General features: G+C 38.9%; 1 protein-coding gene across 9 annotated transcripts in view; it reads left to right on the plus strand.

Annotated features, from left to right (window-relative positions):
• Positions 1 to 21,161, plus strand: part of KMT2C (lysine methyltransferase 2C) — a 193,429-nt gene that overhangs the window by 77,316 nt on the left and 94,952 nt on the right. For all 9 annotated transcript variants that reach the window (XM_042044205.1, XM_042044206.1, XM_042044207.1 and 6 more), the window contains 2 exons: positions 2,305 to 2,444; positions 4,046 to 4,155. In XM_042044205.1, the coding sequence (XP_041900139.1) occupies positions 2,305 to 2,444; positions 4,046 to 4,155 (250 nt within the window). The remainder of the gene's footprint in view (positions 1 to 2,304; positions 2,445 to 4,045; positions 4,156 to 21,161) is intronic.

Genomic DNA, 21,161 nt, shown 5'->3' on the forward strand with positions numbered 1-21,161 from the left:
GCGGGGTTGAGGGCAATGAGGGGCTGTGGGTGGTGCGGGGTTGAGGGTGGTGAGGAGCTGGGGGTGGTGCAGGGTTGAGGGCGGTGTGGTGATGTGGAGTCACGGGCTGTGCGGGGTTGAGGGCGGTGCGGAGCCGCGGGTGGTGCGGGATGGTGCGGAACTGTGGGCGGTGTAGGGTTGAGAGCAGGGCAGTGATGCGGAGCGGTGATGCGTGGTCGAGGGCGGTGTGGGGCAGAGGGCAAGGCGGTGATGCGGGATGGTGATCCGATACAGCGATGCGGGGAAGTGATGCGGAGCCGCGGGCGGGGTGGCCATGCGAGGTTGAGGGTGGGGCGGCGATCCGGGCCCGCGGGTGGTGCGGGGCGGTGGTGATCTGGGGTTTAGGGTGGGGTGATGATGCGGGGCTGTGATCGGGGCCTGCAGGAGGTGCAGAGCGGTGGGGATTCGGGGCGGTGATGCAGGGTAGAGGGCGGGGTGATGACGCGGAGCCGCGGGCGGTGCGGGGCGAGGGCCGGGCATTGGGGGACTGGCTCCGGGCAGGGGCCCGGCTGGGGAGGGGTGCACTGAGGGAGGCGGAGGCCGGCTCTGCCGGACTCCCTGTGTCAGGCGGGTCCGTGGCTGTGCTGATGCTGGAGAAGCTGCTCGGAGTGCTCCACGCTCGCTGAGGTTGCTCGGGTGCACAGTGTACATTTTTGTCGTCATGTCGGTGGTGGAAAAGTGCACATTGTGTAATGCCGATACAGAAAAGTGGCTTTTCTTAAAGCTAATAGAAGTAACGCCCTCACCTCAGGCTGTATTCTATGGGTATATGAAAGACATTTTTAAAGAAGTCTATGGAATGTGTTTCTCTGCAGGGTGAGATTACAAAGTAAATTGAGAATTGGTTTGATCTTGTGAGAAAGTTTTTTATACTGAAAAATGCCTTGTCAATTGGGATTTAGTTTTTGTTTAAGATCCTTTAAGCTTTGGTGTTGTGAGTAGCAGTTTGGTGTTGAGGTTCCACTGTGATGGGGGTGAAACACAGGTTGCCCAGAGTAGTTGTGGATGCTCCGTCCCTGGAAATGTTCAAGGGCGGGGTGGATGGGGCTTGGAGCAACCTGGGATAGTGGAAGGTGTCCCTGTCTGTGGCAGGAAGGTTAAAACTAGATCCTTTCCAACCCAAACCATTCTGTAATTCCGGTGGACATGAATGGTGTTCAGTAACCAGTTTTGTCAGACAGAACACAGTGCTTTGTTAAGGAGGTTCTAAATGATGATAGTGTCAGAATTAATAAGTTTTGGGGTAGATTTTTTAAAAAATGATGCAGGTCATGAAGATACTATCTAATAATGGACAACTTTTAAGATTTCTTGGGTGGTGCAAGAGAGGTGTTACTCTTTTCCCCATAAACTAAGGGCTTTTTAAATGTATTTGTAATGTAATTGCTGAAATAAAGCATGGATGGTTTTCAGGAAAGCAGAGTTACCACAGGTTAAAATTCCAGTGCTTACTGTATCTATTGACAAATGCGTACAATTGAGTTATTAATAGCAGAGAGTAATCAAGTTCAAAGAACCTTAATGGAAAATGCAGCACCACCTTTCCTACCAATTGTTGAGCATCAGTGATCAGGTCTCTGTTATCAGTAAGGTTAAAAGCACACCCTTAGATGTCCAAGATATTCTTTAGCCTGCAGGAAATAAAGGCGGAGTCGTTGCTTCTGGTTTTTTTTAATGGAGTAATCTGAGCTGTATGAATTGTTTTCTTTTGAGATTAGAATTTGGTTATAAATAAGGTTATAAACTAGTACAATATAGTAGTCTCTATACCACTGCATTTTTTAATTTCCCACCACCCCTTTTCTCCAGCTCATCCCCATCTTTTTTTGTTTAAACATCTGATGGCATTGTATAAAAATGTTTATTTCCAAACAGATTTTGAAGTCCTGGTCTTTTCTTTACCTTTCTCCCATAGCTGTAGTATTTTCTATAGGCATCTCACCTCTGAATGCTGTTACCTAATTCTCCGTTCCAAAGCTTGGGCAAGTTCTAATATCAAACTTAAAGAAGTGTGTGTGTCCTGAAGAACTGGAAGAGAGCAGGCTTGTTTGCTGAATAACAGCTTTAACTGGAAACAGTTATTGGAAAAAAATCTTGGGCTAAAATGTAAGGGAGAAAGACTATGATTAATGTTGATTTATATTTTACTATATTAGGAAAAATTTTCATCCACTTTCCCTGAGTTTTGGATCACTTGTGAGTATCTGGCTAATTGAACAAAGAATGTGGTCATTTCTAAGTTTGTTTTTCTGCTTCCTGATACAGATCGCGATTGAGTATAGCATCATGTACAAGTGTAAGCACCCAAACTGCTTCTGACGATCAGGTTGTCAAATTCTGGGATGAACTCAGTTTAGTTGGCTTACCAGATGATGTTGATGTTCAAGCCTTATTTGAGCCAACAGGTAAGATCCATTGTTGTCCTCCTTTTTTTTCCCAGTACAGTAGCTGCTTCATGTGAATGAAGTTTTTGCAGCTGTTGGTTTTTTGTGCTGTGGAGGTTGTCAAGTCTTTGATGATGCTTTGGTAGCTTTTGCCCTTGTGTTTTTGTAGTCCTCTCTCCAGAAAAGAGACTCTTTAGCTTTGTGTGGGGAAATGTTTGTAATCTGCTGTTGAATTGGTGTTCAGGTAGTAATACCTTCAGTACCATGATTCTATTTTGGGGAGAAAAGGGAAAAGAAATGAGGCACAGCTTAATATAATTCTCAAAAATCTTAATCCTATGACGTTACCTGATCTCCTGCTGCAAACACAGGGTTATTGGAAGCAACGGAATAGAAGATTTAAAAGAGCAGCATCATTAGAGCAGTAGAGGGGTAATGCATGTGCATGTTTCCAGAATCTGCAAGTTTCCTGTCAGAAAACACTCTGGTTTGTCATCTGCTCTTTCATTTCAATGGAACTTTTCTATTAATTAAGTTAATGAATTACTTTTTCAGAAGGCATCTGTGTCTAAATGCTTTGATGCCAGTGGTCCATTCACATATTTTGCTCCAAAATATGGAAATATATTTATGTAATAATATAAACGTCACTCCTTCCTGAGTGTGGAAACTTATTTCAAGGTCTAATTAAAAGAAAAAAATACAATCCAATGGTTTTGTTTAAGTAGTTATACTATAGTGAGTGTAGATGGGTGGGTGGGTTGATCAATCTACATTTTTGAAGTTGCTGTTATTTGTAAATGACTTCCCAATCCTGTACAGAGATTTCGGGGATTTTTTTTGTAGCTTGAATTATTAAGATAGCCAATACATAATTTCAACAGCTAGTGTAAACCATCATTTCTGGTTCCTGTATAAAGCAGTCAGAGAATTCCTTTGGAAATATGCACCATTTGCATTGTTTTTCCGAGAGCTGAATTAGAAACTTCTTGTAAGAGTTACCTGTTGAATTCTCAGATCTCTGATTTTTTTTTTTTGTTAGGTAGGTGTGTCTCTGTAGTGTGTTTGTTGTATTAACACCATTTTCTCAGTCGTGAATATGAGTTTCTGTTCATGCTGTATTTTGAGCTTTTAAACGCTTCGTGTAGACTTCTAAAGCATCATATGAGTATATTCTCCATGAACATACAGATCTGCATCCAGTCCTTGGGAATCATAAATTAAGAGTACAAACATAGAGAAGTGTTATCTAGACTGAAATATAAGGTAAAATGGAATTCTGTGTGTGTCACACAAGCATTGAATGTAGAATCAAAGTCAGGGAATCCTGTTCCACCCCAGTGCTATGATTACATGATCAGGCACTTGAAAATTATAAACAGATAAACAAGTGTGTTGTGTGTAAAAGAAAATTGCATTGTTTTTAGTGTCTGATAGTAACTGCAGTATATTCAGTGTATGATAATACGGGTTCTCAATGTTGCAACAAGAAAAACAAGGAGGAGGAGACTTCTCTGTTTTTTCTGGGAAGTATTTACAGCTAGAACTGAGTTCCATGCTTGGAGGAAGTGCTGTTGACAGAGCTGTCCAACCCTGGCTCTTTCTCTCTCTGAACACACCAGGTCACTGCTGGGCTCATCACCGCTGTGCGGAGTGGTCTGTGGGAGTCTGCCAGACTGAAGAGCAGCTATCGGTGAACGTGGACAAAGCTGTTGTCTCAGGGAGCACAGAAGTGAGTAAAACCACTTGAATGCTCAAGTCTCTAAGAAAACAGGGTGGGTAGGGTTGAAAAAAAGACAAATGCGATACCAAGTGTGACTAAAAATACCCATGTATGGATCTCTGAGCTCCCATTTATAATAAGGTTTCCTTGGGCAGATCCTTGTGCTAAAAACATCTGTAGCAATTTATTAAAAAGTTTTATGGAGTCGCACGGAATATATCATTAATTAGTTTAGAGGTAACTAGAATGTAGGAAGAACCAGACTGACCAAAACAAATTAGAGACAAAAAAAAAATTGAGTTCAATTAGCAAATACTCTGATAGGTAAAGGAAATATTTATTGTACCAGTTTATACTCTGAAATTATATTACTCACATGTAGTAAAAAATTTCTCAGTTACTTTCATGCCAGTTTCAAAAAGCAGGTTAGTGTAGGAAAACTAGTGTTTGCCACAGAAGTTACCTTGATACTCTAAACAGTCATAGAAATACACAGATAAATATTTAATCTTATAAATTGAAATGGTAATGTCTTTGGAAAAGTAAGTGCCTTTGAAAAGGATGAACTTGTTCCGGCGTCATATTCTGGTACCGTTTTGAAATATCGGAGATGTATTTCACATTGGTTTTGCCACATGTAGCTGTACTTTTTGGTCATGTTTAATAATGACCAGTAGGGTTTTTTTAATAATTTGATTATTTTTTCTATGAAGTCAGCCATCCTATCAACAAATATTTGTAATTTTTGATGGTTTTCCCATGGTCATGCTTAGGCCTTTTTTCACTCAAGTCTTCTTGTTTTTCATGCATTATAATAGAATAAAAACATTCGGCAGAAGATACCAGTAGATGTTCTTCTCCGTTGTCTGGACTAAAAAGATGCATTGCATCACTCTTTCAATACAAGCCATAGAACGCAGCTTTCCTTGCACCTTCTTCTATTCATTTTAAGTAAATGGCTTTGTTTTGAATAATTTAATTAATTTCTGTGTTTCTGCATTCAAAATAAGACTATTCAAAATGAATGAAACTGACATTATTAAGTTCTAGGTGAGCTTGAAAATGCTAAAACATTTGTGTGTGTGTATGTATAAAAAAACAACAGTAAGAATTGAAAGAATATTCAAAATTGAATACTTTTTTTTTGTTAATCTCAGTGCTGGAAAGTTTTTGCCCCCTTGTTTTTGGCTTGTAGTCATTTTGTGATCAGCTCATTCCTGTCTATAGTCATTTTTTCTAACAGAAATCCTGGTTGAGCTGTTCAAGTTTGTGTTTCGCTGTATTGAATTTCAATATCCTGTTTTCGTTATTTCAGTTTCATTTCTTTCTGTGCAGTACCTTGCTCCTCCCCTGTGCTCAGGGTGATGGTGCCTCACCTTTATGTCATCAGTACCTTTTTAAGTTTTGCATAGATGTTTACAATGGAATTATTTAACTACAAATTTTTTGAAGAATGAACATCTCTGGTGTTGCGGTTTCTGTTTCGGCCCCATCTTTTCTTGTGCTGCACTCAGTCTTCCCTACTGATCTTTTCAAATTCTGCAAGTAATGTTTAGATCCCCCTGTTGCACATGTTTCATGGCAGTGCAGAGGAAAGAAGTTTGAATCGAGTGCCATTCTGTGTATTTTCTATTCAGTCTTTGCTGAAGCCGTTGAGAAACTTTCTTTGTGTAGTCCAGCAGTCAGCCAGTGAAGAATGATGCTGATTCAGTTATTCTCTTTTATCCTTCTTGTGATATCCCCAGGGAGAGCTGAGTAAAGGCACAACTGTGATTCTAGAAGAATAGCTAGATGGAATTGGACTTCTTTATCCCACTATCACACCAGGGATTTGTTTGCTGCTTTTTTTTTTTTTTAAAATAAGGACCAAAGTCTTCTGTAGTTGTCTGTTCCTGACTACAGAGAAGTGTAGTGATTGCTCAAGGAGTTTGTGTGGAACTGGTTTGGAGCCCAGGTAATCCTGTGTTTGCTTGTGTCCAAGCTGTAGTGCTTGGTAATAATTTTTCCACTACTTTTTAACTTGTTACTAAGATTAGGAAGGCAGAAAAAAGTATCAAGTCCTGCTTGTCCTGTGTGATAGTGGAAAAGCTCATCTTTGTGCAAGTTACTTTTAAAGAGTTTAGAATAAAAGGTAAATTAATTAATTGAATGTATGTATTTGAGTTTGCGGCATCTTGTGCTTCTTTTCATTTGGGCTGCTTTCTAATGGGATGTTCCTACATTTTAAAAGAAAAGTTCTGTTCAGATGTTCTGAAATCTGTTGGCCATGCAAATGCAAGTATGTGCTCAGGGCACACCGAAAAACAATTTAAATAAAACCAAGCTGTATGCTGTTTCCTCTGCTTGCCACCAAATTTGCTTTGGGTTTGTTGTTGTTTGCTTAGTAGGGGATTTCTGTCTTCTTGGAAGTCTTTTTGGCATGAGGAACTGGTTTGTGATGTGGTCTGCAGCACTGACATCCTTAGCTGGGAAAGTACATTTTCTTTTCCTTCTGTTCATGTAAAAATGCATATTTGAAGTGTAACCAACTTTTGATATTATAGTCCATTGGTTTAGGTATTTTAATTTTTGGAGAGCATTTCAGGCCTGTTCTTACCTTGAGGGACTCTCTAATTTGTAGGCTACATTCTTGTTTCTCATTAGTTAGGCTGCCTATTGTTTGCAAATCTGCTTTAACTGGATATGAGAGTGTTTCTTATTACTCTGTTTACCAGTTGAGATGTCCATTTGGCTTCACTGAACTTGTGATTGCATTAGTAAAGCTTGTGTGGACATACTTCACTGACCTGTTCCAAAATATGTATGTTTATCCATTTTGGGCCCTTGTTTGCTGAAGATTTAAAACGCAGCACTACAGAGGTCTCAGTATCTGTGAATGTCTCACAAAATACCCTGCTTAGCGTCTTCCTTCTTCGTTTCTTTTGATTTGCTCATTGTGAAGGCCTGGCAAAGGCACCTGACCAGCTTTTTTCATGTATTTGTGTCTAGACAGAGGTGAGTTCTTTGTCTTTCTTTCAAAGTCTGGGGTTTGCCGTTCTTTACTATTCATGAGTGCACAAAACTGCATCTGTGAGGTGTTCGAAATGCAGTGTATAGCGTTGGTTTGTGACAAAGGACAAAGAAAAGCTGGAATATACAGTCAGGTTTGTGGTGTAGGTGCCTCAGTTCAACTGATTGCTTGTCTTGCTTATCTCAGCAAGGGAGAGTCATGGGTTTTTGTCAGAACTGCTTTCTAAGTGCAGGAGGTCATAAGGAAGACCTGGTGATGCTCCTGACAAACCTAGTGCCAGGGCTTTTCTCAGGATGACTCCTAAGAATTCACCTAATTACCAAGGTACAGTGTGTAAGGTAAAGAGCTTGAACACCCAGACGTGGCAGTGCCTTCCCCCACTACTTTAATAGCATTTCATGGGATTTGGGAGTAATTTTGTTTCAAGGTTTGACAGAAGACAACTCTTCAAAATATAAATGGGGGACAGAAAAGTTCCAGTGATTTATTTGATCTGAAACTTAACTCACTTTTGTTATCATTCGTATGTGTTTTGCTCAGTATATAACATTCACCATAGTAAAGAAGCTGTCATGCTGTCAGCTTAAAGAAGATAGACTTTTATTGGTGTTTCTACAGATACTTAGTGTAAGATGCAAAAATGATGTGAACTGTAGACTTAATAAGATAAACTAAGCAAAAGAATTTGATTGAACAGAAATTACAGTTTTTTCCCTGGAAAAAATATAATAGATGTGGACAAGTAGAGTTTACTCATGTAAAACATAGAGGCTTTTAAGGCTTGCATTTGTCCAGCTTTTAACAAGACTGGTTTCTGAAATAGTGGTTCCTGAAATATTTTCAGGTATTTTTAATTAATACTTTATAATTTTGATGTTTATTTTGTATGTATTGAGTAGGTTGCTGTTTGTTTTTCTACAGTCAGCTGAGGAAAAATAAAGTTTGCCAATTGTCTGCCTTACATTGTCTAGCCATAGCTATTCTGTATGCTACAGAGTCCCAAATAAGGTGGACTGCTTTTTTCTCCCCAATATGTAAATAGCTCAATTCAGAAAGTGAATTTAAGGAAGTAGATAATGTGTTTAAACTACTTTTGAACAAACTGGGCACAAGAAAGGAATGCAAGGGTAACTTTCCCAGCCAGCTTTCTCTTCTGATAAGATGTAGAAGGCAGTTTCCAACTCTGGGAGAGTTTTTCAAGGACACTAAAGTCGAAGAACACGGTGTTGGTGGAAACCAAGGAGGCTCCTATCTGCTTGAAGACTGAATAGGAGAAACATGATAGTAATGAAAAGCCTTGTTTGAAATTCTCTGCTCAAGACTTGATTCCAGCGTGATGCCTACCAAGCTAGATCAGAAAGAAATAAGTCGAGGGGAAAGATGGGGAACGCATTTATACATCTTTTAAAACTGTCCATGCTTTGAATGTATCTTCATCCCTTAGTTTCAGTGCACTTCTCATCTGTTTGAAAATTGTCCATGTTTTTAGTGGGGTGTGCGTGTTCTATTTGTGCTGCTTCAAGTTGAAAACCAGTTTGTCTAAAATGATACTTCCTTTTGTTATTCCTTGTATGTAAAAGTGAACATCAACATCCTAACGTACTGTTGACTTCATACACTGTGGAGGATTGTGCCCATTTAACCATAGCAATTTTTCATTTGGTTTTACTTTTTGTGGAGAAAAAATGCGTGAGAAATGGCTGAGATGACAGAATCCTGAATATAGGGGTGGTGTTGGCTTTGTGTATGTCTCAGCCAAGCTGAACAGAGCATGGAGTGATGTAGGGTTTTTCTGGGTATAGTACAGGATTTGCAGTTCTTTGATGCTTTAAAAGCTCTCTTCTTCCTTTTTCATTATTGGAAGAACTACTAATTCTTAAATCCAGAGAAAAATGCATGAAGAGAATGTAATCTATCATAATTTATATTATTTCTAGGCAGAGTCCTCTGCATTTGCCCATTTTCCAAGGACAGGCTTTGTAACATGGAAACTAAATGAGCAGCTCTGGTATTCAGAAGTTCCTTTCCCAACTCTTGAGTTTTTTATGGTGCTTTTGCACACACCAGGCACTTGCCTTCTCCTCATTTCCCTTCACTACAACTTGGGAGGGACTACCTGGCTGCTCTTGGGAGTGGCTTCTGATTTTATCTTACCGAGTTTTTTTCCTGTAGTTGCTTTTGTCCTGCAACGGAGGAAGTACTGCCGGAAGTTTTCTTCCAAAATAACATCTCTACTTTTTTTATGGGTGGCTGTCTCTTAGAGGACTCCAGCACAGAAAGTGCCAGAGAAAGAAAGACTAGAGAAATAGTGACGTGTCTCACCAAGAAGACGCTTGCATGTGCTTTAGGTCAGTTTGGCAGTTTCATTCAGTTCCTGGCATGTTTTAGACATACTGTAACAGTTCAGCAGTGGGGGACATGGGCTATTTCAGTTTTCCATTTATTTCCCTCTTGTTATTTTGGAGTTTCTCTAGAGTTCTGTAGCCATTTCTCCGCTGATGATGACAGCCATTGTTTTTAAAGGACCTTACTGACTGAGGGTAAAACTTTAGGGATAGTTTAACACTGGATTATCTTCCATGATTTACTCCGTTCCATAATTGTTTGGATTTTGGTCACTTAAAGCCAGATCCTTGTTGTCTTGGGGAATATTTGTTTTTAGAGCTTGTAAATGACATCAGAAAGCCTATGTCAGTTGTTTTATAACAGTATTTTCCAAATTCTGCAAAGCAGCTGTAGTATCTTAAAATTACTGTAGTTGGCTCTGATTTACACCTGTAATTCTTCTGGAACACCTTTGTACACCATAAATGATGTCAGTACAGCTTTGGTACACCCGTTCAGGTTACAGAGCTGCCATGGGACCTCTTTGTGTGTTCAGATTCTTTGCAGGTCCAGCAGTTTGAGAACAGGTATTTGCCTGCTTAGTAAGATCTACAACTTCTTACTAGCGTTGTCACGTGAACAGTGGTTAAAGTATTCTTTCATTTGAACCGAAAGAAGCTTTGCCATAACAAGAGCGTTGCTTATTTGAGGTCACAGAATCACAGAATGATTTGGCTTGGAAGGGTCATCAAAAATCATCCAGTTCCAGCTCGCCTGCCATGGGCAGGGACACCTTCCAACCAGGTTGCTCAGAGCTCCATGTAGTGGGGGGACAAGTGAGAATGGCTTCAAACAGGAGAGTAGGTTTAGACTGGATTTACAGTGGAAGTTCTTTCCTGTGAGGGTGGTGAGGTTTGGAACAGCTTGCCCAGAGAAGCTGTGGCTGCCCCATCCTGGAAATGTCCAAGGTCGGGTTGGATGGAGCTTTGGGTGACCTGGTCTAGTGGAAGGTGTCCCTGCCCATGGCAGGGGGTTGGAACTGGATGACCTTTAATGTCCCTTCTAACCCAAACCATTCTTTGACTCTGTAATTCTGTTTTTTCTTCTGCAGTGAAACACAGAACAGAAAAATGTAAGTTATGCTTCTAACAGATAAAAGAGTTCTGTTACCTATCAAAACACAGCACCTTTAAAGCTACAGACTTAAGGACTCAGGTTTCAAAACACAGTTTTGTTTTTCCAGTTGCCCCATAGACCACATTTTCTAGAAAAAAAAAAAGAAATATTTTTCTAAATCCCTGCTGGTATTTAAGACAATGAAGTAATAGTTAAAAACTGAGTAAATGCAAACTAAGAACTTTGTGATTCTCTTCTTCTAGTACATTTTTGTAATTATTTTGGCACCTAAATTGTGGATACGTTGGGATGTAATTAAACTCTACACTTGTATGTGAATCTTCAGTGGTGTATTTAAAAGTTTGTAAGGATTACTATAAACTAGACTGGTCTGTCTGAATAGTTCTGGTCATAAAGTGAGAGGCAGTAACGTGTGGGAAAAATGTGGCTAAAGTAAAGGCTAAGCAGTTCTGATGATTGAAGGGGTCTGGAAATTATCTTAATTTTGAATTTTCCACTTACTGAGAAAAACCCCTTCATTTATTTTCATAGTCTTTCTGACGTAATTGTTGTTCACCTCTGAATACTTTGATACTTGGCTAAGTCTGGGTACATGGCTGAGGGAGAGGTTGTTTGTAAGTGTTGATTGTTGCAATGTAATTGAGGTTTATTGAGTGAAGAGCTGGTCTGTTTCTTCTTTCCCCACCATTTGTTAGATGGATTGGTATTTCAGATTTGTACTACGTGGTGCGAGATACTCTGTTATCATTAAGGGACTTTCCAAGTCAGCCAGCCAGTGGAAAAATAAAGGCATACAAAGCTGCAGTATTAAGCTGAAAATATTTAATTAAAAACTTGTTTCTAAAAATAATCAGAGGAATATTAGGCTTTTTCCCTAGCCAAAATTTAATTTAAAATAAATACAGAATTTTTCAGTTATTTTCCCATAACTAAACATTTTTATTGTTAACATTCCAGTAAAGCCAGTACTATGCTTCAGCCTGTTAAGGTCTTTGGAATTTTTACAAGTGGAAAAGTTCATTAGGAATATGAAGAAATACTTATTTCAAGACTATATGACACATGCCCAATTTAGCACTTTTTATAATTAGCATCGCAGGAAACAAAAGGTGTTCCTTTCTTTAGAGACACAAAACACTGATCTGTTTATGTGCTAATGGACAGTCGAGTATCAATATACCAAATATCAGCAAAGTGTTTGATTTAGAGCTTTTTCTGGGTAGTACTTGTTTATGGAGTTTGATTCTTACCAAGTGCAGATACTTAAATGTCACTTTGCAGTTTCTGTAGTAGTTCCTTGTTTGATAACCTGTTATCAGTGTGATTCTGACCTGTTGACTGGAAGAAGGAGCATGTGATCGTGTGAAATTTATTTAGCTGTTTTAAATTTTTTATATTGTCTTCATCACAGTGATTGTATTTACAAGAGGAAGGCAGGCTTTAGTTTGTGCATCGCAGTTCAGAGGAGAATTTTTCTTCTCAGATGAAGCAGAACAAAAGATGCACATTTTTAAACAATTTTTTTTGAGATTTTTCCTTTGATGTGCTTCGTCATGAGCCTTCTGTGAAATGACATCTATGTTTGTATCCTTACCTATGTGTTTCCAAGTATATTAAAAAAAAAATACTGTGAAATTTGTCTGCAGATCAAGTGGTACTGTCAGTGCACATTGAAACTCACTGATGAGACTAAAACTGTATCTTGTTCCTTATTTGGGCCATAAGAACCAAGTTCTAGAGCTTACCCTTGCCAGGGACAATGAACAGTGCCTGGTTTCTCATACATACATTCTAGGCTTAAGTAATAAACTGTTTTTCAGAGTGAGACAGAACTTCTCCTAAACTGTCACTTTTTTCCAGCACACAAATACAATTTCTCTTACTTTCATTGCTTTGTGTTCCCTACAATTTTGCATATCTGAACAGAAGCATGGTGTAATTTCTGGCAAGTGAATCTGCCTAAATGATCTTTCCCATTACAACCACATTTCTGGAATACGGCAGCAAACAAGAGAGGAAAATACTTGCATTACTTAGGCAACGCAAAGTGCCTTTCCTTAAGATGGTTCATGTGTCCTCATCTGAAGGGGAAAGTGTTTGATTTTTCAGCCTCACCCATTGCTTTTCTCTCCCAGAGCAGTGGTGCTGCTGGGTTTCTGCTGTGGGGCCAGGAGGAGGTTCCAGGGAGCTCACCCTGAGAGCGCTCCCATGGCGCTCAAGTAGGAGAGCCAGAGTCAGCCTTAGAGTTTTCAGTGTGGGTTTTTTCAAGCTGAATGCTTTGAAAAATGCACCTTTCTTGAACTCCAGATGTCGAATAGGTGGGTACCAGAATCGGGAGAGAGGTTGTGGCTACAAAGGCATTTTTGATAGGGTTTTGATGCTGAATAGGTGATAGGCACTGTAGATGCTGAGGGCAGGCTTGAGGTGTAGGAACCAGACAAAATGGGCTGGGGGCACAGAAAGAGACCGAGAAGCAGCAACAGCCCAGGAATGAAAGCCAAAGAGCCTAACTGAGAAACATGAAAGGGCCTGTGTTCCTGGAGGAATTTCCAGTGCAGGTTTCTTTTATTTGGTAACATTCACTGAAATAATCTACTGAAAGCTCTGAAGTGAAATTGTTCAGTGTGTGTTCCAAACTGCTGAAGTGTGTTTCACAAAGACCTTTTCTTCCTTTTTCATGACTTGAGTAGAAAACACTTTTTTTCATAATACATCCAGAGAAATTCTCTACTTTTTTTTTCTCCCCCCAATTCCCCGGTGTATTTCATAAAATTTACTCTGAGCATTAAGGCAATGACATAGTAGTTTACTAACATTTCGTTTCAAGGCTTTAATATCTGGGGGGGTTATGTGTTAAAAACAGGAAGAACCTGATCTCTGAAAAGCAAAGAAAACCCACTAAAGGAAAATCATAGTGTCTCTCCAATCACGAATATTCCTTCTTCCTTGGTAATGTGTCATTTTGCTGGTAGGACTGACCCATTTTGGGGCTTTGCTGTAGAAAATGAGAATGCAGGTACTTGGGCTCTCCTTTTCTCCTGTCTTTCTGTGCTCAGCAACATTGGCACAGTCCTTCAGTGTCTGCAAAAGAGAGAAAATGACAGTGTAATGCCGCCAAACTCTGAATGCGGAACAAGGAAATAAAATCCTATTTTAAAATGTATGAAAATATTAAGAAGTTTATTTTAATTATTATCCCATTAATATTTTCAGCAAATAAGAAAACTGGAACTCTGTATATATTTAAAAAGTCAGGAAACCATACCCATCTCTTAATCAGCATGCCAGCAGTAAGTTTATAAAAATTTACACAAGGAAATGTGGCAGTACTACCAATCTCCTCACCTTTGTAGGTGTTTGAATGCAACCTTCCTTTTCTAACCTTATTACCACCTCACTCATGGTTGCTTCTGATTTAAATATTTTATATTCAGTCTTTTTTGTAGCTAATCTGGGGGTTTTTATTGTTGGTGCTCGAGGGTCTAATTTTGCTTTTTGTGTGATGGTTATATTTATGAAAAAAGACTAATTGGTCTTTTGGAGTTAATATTGGTTAGTTTCAGTCAAGGACAGGTCCTCATTATGCTTTGAGCATTATAGAAATAAAAAGGCCTCTTCAGCAGCTTTCTCCTTAATACATGGCACAGGAATAAAAGGAAAAAATACCTCTATGGGACTAGTAGGTGTATTTGCTCAGCTGTAGCATTGTTTGCTTAGTGTTACACAACTGACTCTAATCTAGGTTTCACAGCAGTTTCCCTTTTACATTGTATTTTATTTAAGCATGTCTTTTAAATTTATCGTGGATGTAGGTCACATGCTTTTTTTTTTGAATGAGAGCTTTAAAGTCCAGACTCTTTAATGAAATTAGAATTATAAAGGAGTTCTGATTATTCTGGTCAGAAGAGTCTGAGGTTTTTTCCTGTTTAATATAAATTAACATTTATATGAGTTTTCATTTGGGGTTCTTGCCCATCCTCAAAAAAATCTTACAGACATACTTTAAAACTCGAGAGTGCTCATATTAGTCTGTTGGCATCAGTTTGCTTTTAAGCAGTAGCCTAAAAACTACTTCTGACATTGGTGTACTCAGCAGCTCGCAAAATCAAACCATTAGCAAAAAATACTTTTGAACTCCCTGAAGATTTTGTTATTGACTTCCATTAGTGTAAGTTCTGTCCCAGAGTTGCAGATTGAGCATAAATATTGCAGACATCAGTATGAAGTAGTGCCATTAATGCAGGTGTCGTTGAGTGTTTTTTTAATAACATGGAGCAAATCAGGCATGAGAGAGACATCTTAGGAATCTTCACAAATGTGGAGCAACTGCCCTTCCTGTGCAAGTGCATCACCTCAGTGGGAAATACTGACACTACTTTCATTAAAGCTATTTTTCCTAATAGGCCACTGTTGACAGTCACTTACTTATGTGAAAGAATTAATATTGTTTAGTTTCATGTATATTGTTGTCCTCCCCATTCTGCAGATCTGACCTGGGAATAAAAAGTAGGCAGACAATAGTAGGTCTGCTGCCAGTAATGAATGTGTGGGTGTTCCATGAATCATAGTCATGATTAATTATAAGAATCCTATTGAATAATATTAATTGAAGAACTGATGAAGTGGCACGTTCTTAAAGCAGCACTTCCCCTTAGCTTTTTTAACCAGTGTATTTTCAGTGATACTAATTGTTTTCCTCAAAGATGTAATTTTCCTCTTCAGTACATCAGGGAGGGAAAGTAGCTGTTATGAAATAAATAAATATTTATTTCCTGAAGGATCTAACATGGATGAAACAACTTGATACACTACATTGCAGTGTCATGGTCTCACTTCTGATACATGTATTCAATCTGCAGTCTAGACACTTTTTTTTTATAAAACTGCAAGTACTTCCACATCTAACCTTTCCAGTTTTCAATTTATACTATAATATTTCCTTTTTGTTCAAAAAATTTTGCCCACTCTGCTTCACTGTGAAATTGCCTAGCAAGAACTGGGAATAATGACAGAATCTGCAGAGTAGATAGTCTGAATCTAAATACCCAATCCCACCAAATATCCAAGCAAACACTGAGGGGTTTTTTCCTTTCAATTACTGCAGATTGTTACAGAATATTAGGGGTTGTTTGTGTGGGAGATGTGTTGGAAAAGCATAAACCTTTAAAAGCAAATAGAGAACTTCTAGAGAAGTGACACAAGAAAGTTCGAGCTTTGTGAGGGAAACGCTCATTTTCCAAAATGTATATGGATTTGATACATTCAATAAGTAGGAGTTTCAGTTTTTTCAAATGTCATACCAGGTGAATTTTTTTAATGAGAGTAACTTGAAATAGATGGCAAATCATTGGGAAGACTGTTACCATTACGCATCCATCACATCAGAATGTGCCTTGGGCACCTCCAGAATGTTTGCTTCCTGTCAGACATAAAATACTGTGATGGATAAATCCCCCAGTAAAGGTCGGCCCTGGCAGCAATGCTCACTCGTCTGAGAAACTGAAAGGTCAGGATACTCAGGGTCCTGGTAGGGCTGGAAGCTGAGCATCTCACTTAACATGTGGTTGTACTTTTACTCCTAATTTTATGTGAGCTTGTTGTTTGTGGTGCTTCTGGAAGTTCATTTCTGTAGCCGAGTGCTCTGTTACAGTCCTATGCACCAGTTGAGTGTTTTTCAGCCTTTTCTGAGCTCCTTTAATTGAAATAAATCAATTTTGTGGTAAACTATCTCTTGCTTTATGGGTGTTTTAAGTAAAATACTCATCCTAGTACTGTGACAGAATTGTTATCTTAACACTGTCACAGCATTAGGATGTCATCTGATGCTGGGATTTCTGTGCCATCAGACAAAATTGGTTTTAGAAAACAGTGCAATCATCTTGATTGTTTTGACCATCTGAACAGCTCTCTTAATACTACTGGACTGCTCACATGAATTAGCTGAGCAGCCTGTGTCTCTTGAGGAGTTTATTTGTAGATGATGATGATGATTAAGCCCAGGAACCACAGTGAAGTGGACTCTCCACTGTGTTAGCGTGAGGACAGTCTGTGTTGAGGGCTTGTGACCTTGCTGTGGACTTACAGCCTGGTCTGTGTGCAAAATGTGCCATGTCCAGAGCATAACACGGAGTCCACAATAGAACTCTTAGAATCTCAGACTGGCTCCTGCTCTCTCCCCAGGCAGCACATCTTTTGTTGACCCAAATTGTTTCCCCTTCACTAGCTCTGATGTATTATTCATGTTATTTCAATGTGGTTTTACTTTTGATAAAGGAATGGGATTTCCCCATTTGACTGTAAACATGGTGAGAAAAAGCTTTTAGGACATTATTGCAGCCCTAGTTTAGCTGTAACCAGCTGAAATGTAAGTATCAAAACCTCCTTGTCCTGTCATTAGAGATTAAGGAAAAGCATTATGAAGAAGTAGGACTGTGCTTGGTTTGACTTTGTGCTACAAATGAAACAGAAGCTTCATTTAATTGTTTGTACCTTTACACAGAACAGTGTTAAAAAACACACATAATCTTTTAGTGGAGAAAAAGAGAGACCAAGTAGGAATTGGTGCTGGAGCAGAAGAAAATATGTACATTTACTAAGGGAATCTGTGACATATAAAGCATAACACTAATCTCTGGCAGTTCTTTTCCATTTGATGGCACTAACATCTCTATAATTAAGAGCAATGGAATTATTTAGAGGAAAACTGTGTTATAAACCATTCTTTTTTTAATTGAACAGCTGTAATTTCTACCAATGGAGCAAACTATATTATAAGAAAATGATTATTAGTTTAAAATGCAAAGTTAAATGAATGCAAAATTAACAAACAGATGGTGAAGAATTATTGTGCTTTATTTTACTCCTGGGTAAAAGGGCTCATGCAGGATTGTAAAAATGTCATCACACTTCGTAAACCTGAAAGCAAACAGAATTTGCAGTTGTGCACATCTGTTTTGGGACACTGCTAGAGGGTTAGAAGAAGCAATGTTGTTTTCAAATAAGGGTATTCATCAAAAGGATATCATTTACTTAACAGTTATGGCTTCTGCTAAGCATCAGACTCAATGTTCTGTGGAATTCATTACAAAATTTGGCAGCTTTTTTCTTCACAAGCTACTGAGGCAGCATTCTGCAAAACTGAAACAAGCAGCCCCTTCTTAACCTCACCTCCCTGAAGCCCAGAACAACAGTTGAATAACCTGCTTAAACGTTTGACCAGTAATTTTAGGGGTTTAGATTCTAGGTCAAGATGTTGTGCTTGACAATGCTTGCCTGAGGAATATCAGTGATGAAACAGGATGGAAAGACATGGGGCTTATTTATTTATTTCAGTGGCTGGTGAGTTAAAGAATTACGTAATATTTGGGAATACTATGTATTGGGAGGAAGAATGGGACAAAGACACGTAAGTGACTAATTTAGTCAAATTGAAAAAAAAGCTAAAAGCCCCAGCCAGATAAAACATGTCAAGATTTTATTAGGAAAGAAACTATATTAATGTTCAAGCTGGTAGTTTCAAAGTATGCCACCTAATTGCTTTGTTTGAGCTCAATTTACAAAAATTAGTGAACTAAAAATGTAGGATTTTGTTTACAATGACTTTGTGCCATTGGGAGAGTGCAATTTAGGAACAGCCAAGGAAATAGGAATTATGAACAATAACGTACTGATTGCAGTCAGTGGGGAAGGAATACTAAGGAAGTGCTCACTAATGAGGAAGGTATTAAAGGCAGGAAATTCTTGCATTTTTTTATGTCTCTACATAATGCAGAGTTTCTTGTTACCCCATCCCTTCTACTACCTTGTAAATTATATGTATCACTGAGTTTATATCATGACTGGCTGACACTAACTTCCTGTTAAATCAGGGTAATGTATCTACAAAATATTTCATAAAAGAGTGCATTATTAAGACAATAAAATCAAAACACAAAGTAGGGACATGTCAGAAGGCTGGTTGTGTGCACACAATTAACATCCTTTGCACACAGTTAGCGTCCTTTGCACGCAGTTAATGTCTTTTGTGCCTAGGCCTGATTATGTATCTCTAATTGTATGGTCGCATGCAGAACAGTTTGTGCCTAGTTCAGTCCATAGGATGGACATTGCTGTCTTAGTATAAACCTCTTCAGTATTCCATTTTTTCATTATTGTTTAATGTGTAAGTATGTAGACTATTCAGACGCTGCTGAAGAGAAAGAATTCCTCATTTCTCCATGAGTTTTTCTAAAATGTTTTTACTGTAATGAACATGTGAATAACTTGTTTATAAATTTTTTTCAAATAACAGATGTATGTGACCTTGTTATGTATCTCAGGCTACACTTTTCCCTCAGAGAAGTTGAATTTATTTATGTCTGCTGATTTGGATGGCAAATTTAAGAGTTTCAGAAATACTCAGACTCACTTAAAAAGGTTGTACTGATACTGAAGTTCTTCCTTCACTCTGTCGCAGTTGTGAGTGCACAATCTATGTAGAAATTAAGGCTGAATTTTTACAGGGGAGAGAAAACTCCAAGCTTTTGACAGTAAAATTAAGAACTAAAAAATTAAGAAAAACTTTACTTAGTGCCCTGCCCAGTACCATCAAGGAACTTCATGGAAGAAGTGAAACTACAACTCTTCTGCAGGCCATTGCTCAGTTGCCATGTAGCTAAGTGCTCTTCCTCTCCCACAAGCCATCCACAGCCTTTTTCAATACTACTTTTTTTCCCTCCTCTATAAATTAAGCACAGTCTGACAGGTAACAGGTTTCTTTAATGCTGTAACTCCTTTTAAAAAGTCTACTTTATGCATGAAATCCCTGTTTGATCTCTAATGCTCCTTGTGTTTTAGTGCACATACATGTGTACATGTGCACGTGTCTGCTCATTCCTTTATCTGTGTCTCCATGTGTCTTGTGTTGCCTTGTATTTGTCTGCCTATATAATTTCCTTTTGTCAGGGAGAAAAAGGAAAAGGCAGACCTCCCAAACTGCAGGTTTAAAGCCTTTGTGGCTACATAAGAGCGCTGCTATTTGAGCTGGCTGGATGATAGTGATACAGCATTAGGTGTCAGAGGACAGCGTACTTCTCCTTGTAATCTTCATCCAATTTCAGTTGCCTCAGACTTCTGACTTTTTGCTCAAGTTGGTATTTTTAGCCACTTCCACTCTTCATCTCCCCTTATCATTTCTCATCCCTTTTGCCTCGTTCTCTCTGAGATCTGTCCCTTCACCATTTCCTGTGTCTTAGAACCTGACTTCCCTTAGGCCTTTATCCAATTTGAGTGCCCAGATTTGATTAATTGGTGCTTCAAGTGTTAGCCCTGCCCCTCCTCAGCTTCCATCTCCATCCATGGTTTCTCCTCCCAGTCTCAACAGACTCACTCACACAGTGAATCCCTTCTGTCTCTTTGCTCCTTACTTGTCCATCTGCCTGTGTACTGTAGACTCCTATTCCCCAGATGATTGAGTGACAGTAGTATCAGGATCCTTAGGGATGTCTGCTTTCCATTCCAGTGGCTTTTTGTGCTTAGGCTTAGAGAATTTATTACAGACTTCCTCCCTCTAATGCTTGTCAGACTGAAGGAATCTTTGCAGGAGGTACATGATGTCCAGTCAGTGCTAGAAATTGGAGAGGATCACTCATGATCAATGAGAGTATGTTGTTCTGTAATTTTTGACTTATAAACTTTTGGAAGTGTTTTACATTTAAAAAGATAGTTTTCTTAAGTTGGGTCACATCTAGATGGATCTGCAGGGAAAGGGCAGAAGTTGCATCCCCCACCCTAAAACTCATGACAAATTGCAAGTCCCGTGAATGAGGTTGTTTTTAAGAGGAGCAAAATGTTTTTCTTAATGACTTTTCTGTTCTCAGAAGTGGCTGGAAATTTTCGTCTTAAGTCTTCCAAAAATATTTAAGAGAGTTTAGACATGTGTTATGAGAAGGTTAGCCCAACTTTTTATTGTTCAGAAAATTTGCAAAAATAGAAGAGAATTTACATGAAAGTCTTTTTAAACAGTCTCCATTAACATCCCTTCTTTGATAGTACTATGCTGACAAAAACTTCGGTGTGAACTTGGCTGTGGTACCAACAGAGAACTTGTCTCAACATACGGCAGCTCACTACTGTCATCTGAATTTTGACCTCCCTGTGGATGTGCCTACCTGTGAGCTGTGTTTAAATTCCAGCTGCAGGCCATGGAAATCTGGCCAGTCCATGGAGCCTGAAAAAGGACACCCACTGTTTGGCCAACTGAATTGCCATGAAGTAAATTCCATAAAATGACTAAGCCTTATTAAGTGTAATGAAGTTTGGATGTCCTTGACAAGCCTTGTGTCGTTTGGAAGCACAATGTAATTGTATGAGCAGTAAATTCTCCTTTTACTTTAAATGGCTTTATGAATGTACTTATGTCATAACCTGTAGAATGCTTGAGCTACTTCAGAATCCCTATATATGATTTAGGAGTGTAGGAGCTGTGCTGGATTCGACAGAAAGTTGACTTCATCCCGGTATGTTCTGCAATGACCAGTAACAGATGCCTAGAGAAGATCATTAA

This window comes from Corvus kubaryi, unplaced genomic scaffold (assembly GCF_017639235.1).
Source record: "Corvus kubaryi isolate FWS band 111438036 unplaced genomic scaffold, C.kubaryi_AGA036_p1.0 37398, whole genome shotgun sequence".
Lineage (NCBI taxonomy): Eukaryota > Metazoa > Chordata > Aves > Passeriformes > Corvidae > Corvus > Corvus kubaryi.